The 1,425-nt window shown below is 29.6% G+C and overlaps 1 protein-coding gene across 1 annotated transcript in view; it reads right to left on the bottom strand.

Annotated features, from left to right (window-relative positions):
• LOC106688103 (putative leucine-rich repeat-containing protein DDB_G0290503) overlaps window positions 1-1,425 on the bottom strand; it is a gene marked incomplete at both ends in the record, with an annotated part of 171,142 nt that overhangs the window by 51,804 nt on the left and 117,913 nt on the right. Inside the window, 1 exon segment of the mRNA XM_067045074.1 lies at window positions 1,174-1,359. Within this exon segment, the coding sequence (XP_066901175.1) occupies window positions 1,174-1,359 (186 nt within the window).

The following is a 1,425-nucleotide window of genomic DNA, read 5'->3' on the forward strand; positions in this document are numbered from 1 at the left end:
TAGTGTGTTGTGAGGTCTAAAAGCAATACGAAGGTTAGGTATGGCAGAATTTTTGGATGTTTTCAGAAAGAGAGGGATGTATGGTAATGACCTGTTTAAGAGGATAGAAAGGGGTTGTGAAGAATTAGGTGATGTGGTGAGACAATTTTTGTAGTTGTATATAAGTTTATGAATGATATGGAGGGGGAAGTTAGGGATCTAACTGCTTATCTTGAGAAAAGATAAGTTATTTATATAAGAAATACAATTTATTGTATAAAAAAACTTAAAATTTAAAATATATAATATAAAAATAAATTTAAACATCAAACATGAAATACAATTTTCATAATTGTCAAAAAGTGCGCAATGAACTGAGAGGTCTCATATGGACTTGAATTTAAAAAATACGATTTCTAGTGCTTTTTTCTTACTTGTACATACGATGATCAATTATGAAGGCTCAACCCTAATATTTATTGCTAGTTCAGAGGAATTATTCCTTGATAGAATGATCTTCTTTTTTTTTTTTTTTTTTTTTTCCTTTTTTTACTAGTAAATGTGTTTAGTTTGCACCTCTTTTCATAAAGAGAGGGTTATGCAAATTCTTTCTAACCAAAATAATCTCAATTATGGAAAACCAATGATTGTTTAAAAATATAATAGGAAATACAAAGGGTAAGAAACAAGTATCCTTTTAAAACTCTAAGTAAATGTTTAAACATTACTATTGTTAAGATATTAAGGTAGAGGCAAGAAGGACAGGTAAATAATTCTTTTAGTCCTTAAATGTTTTCTTTAGACAAAAGTTGAATGGAGAAGTGCAGTCAGTAAGGCACTGATCGACCTTAGGATCGGAAGACTCCTGGGGCACACCCAGCCTCTATAAAGTGGGCACACTTGATTGTGAGAAAATCTGGTGGTTGAGCATAATCTATACCACATCAACTCAATGCACAACCGTTGGTCTAGAAACAGTACTTCCTAATGAAGTAGTGAATACAAGACATTTCATTGGTTTAGAGTGATGCAAGTATTATTTTTTATTAATTGAAAAGGAGATGCAAGACCTTAAATTTCAAAATCTGAGTATTATATCAATTATGTTTTAATGTTGAGAAATAAAAATTGTTTAGATATTACCATTAATATAATGGAAAAATATTTAAGATATTAACATAAAATAATTCTTACAAATAACCAGATGCCATTTTTTCCTTGCAACGATCATCTTCATAAGCAATAGTAATATTGACATTTGGCAAAGCTTCATCTAAATCTAAATTCATATGGTATTTATTTCCTGGGACTGACGGAAGACCTTCCTCGACAAAAATCCATGACCATGGTTCAGCAGGATCAATAGCATGACTGTATTGCCTAAAAAGAAAATTGTAAAAAATATAAATTAAACATGTATATATATATATACATATATACATATAT

This window comes from Halyomorpha halys, unplaced genomic scaffold, assembly GCF_000696795.3.
Source record: "Halyomorpha halys isolate HHAL.00 unplaced genomic scaffold, Hhal_1.1 Scaffold1052.1, whole genome shotgun sequence".
In the NCBI taxonomy this organism is placed as follows: Eukaryota; Metazoa; Arthropoda; class Insecta; order Hemiptera; family Pentatomidae; genus Halyomorpha; species Halyomorpha halys.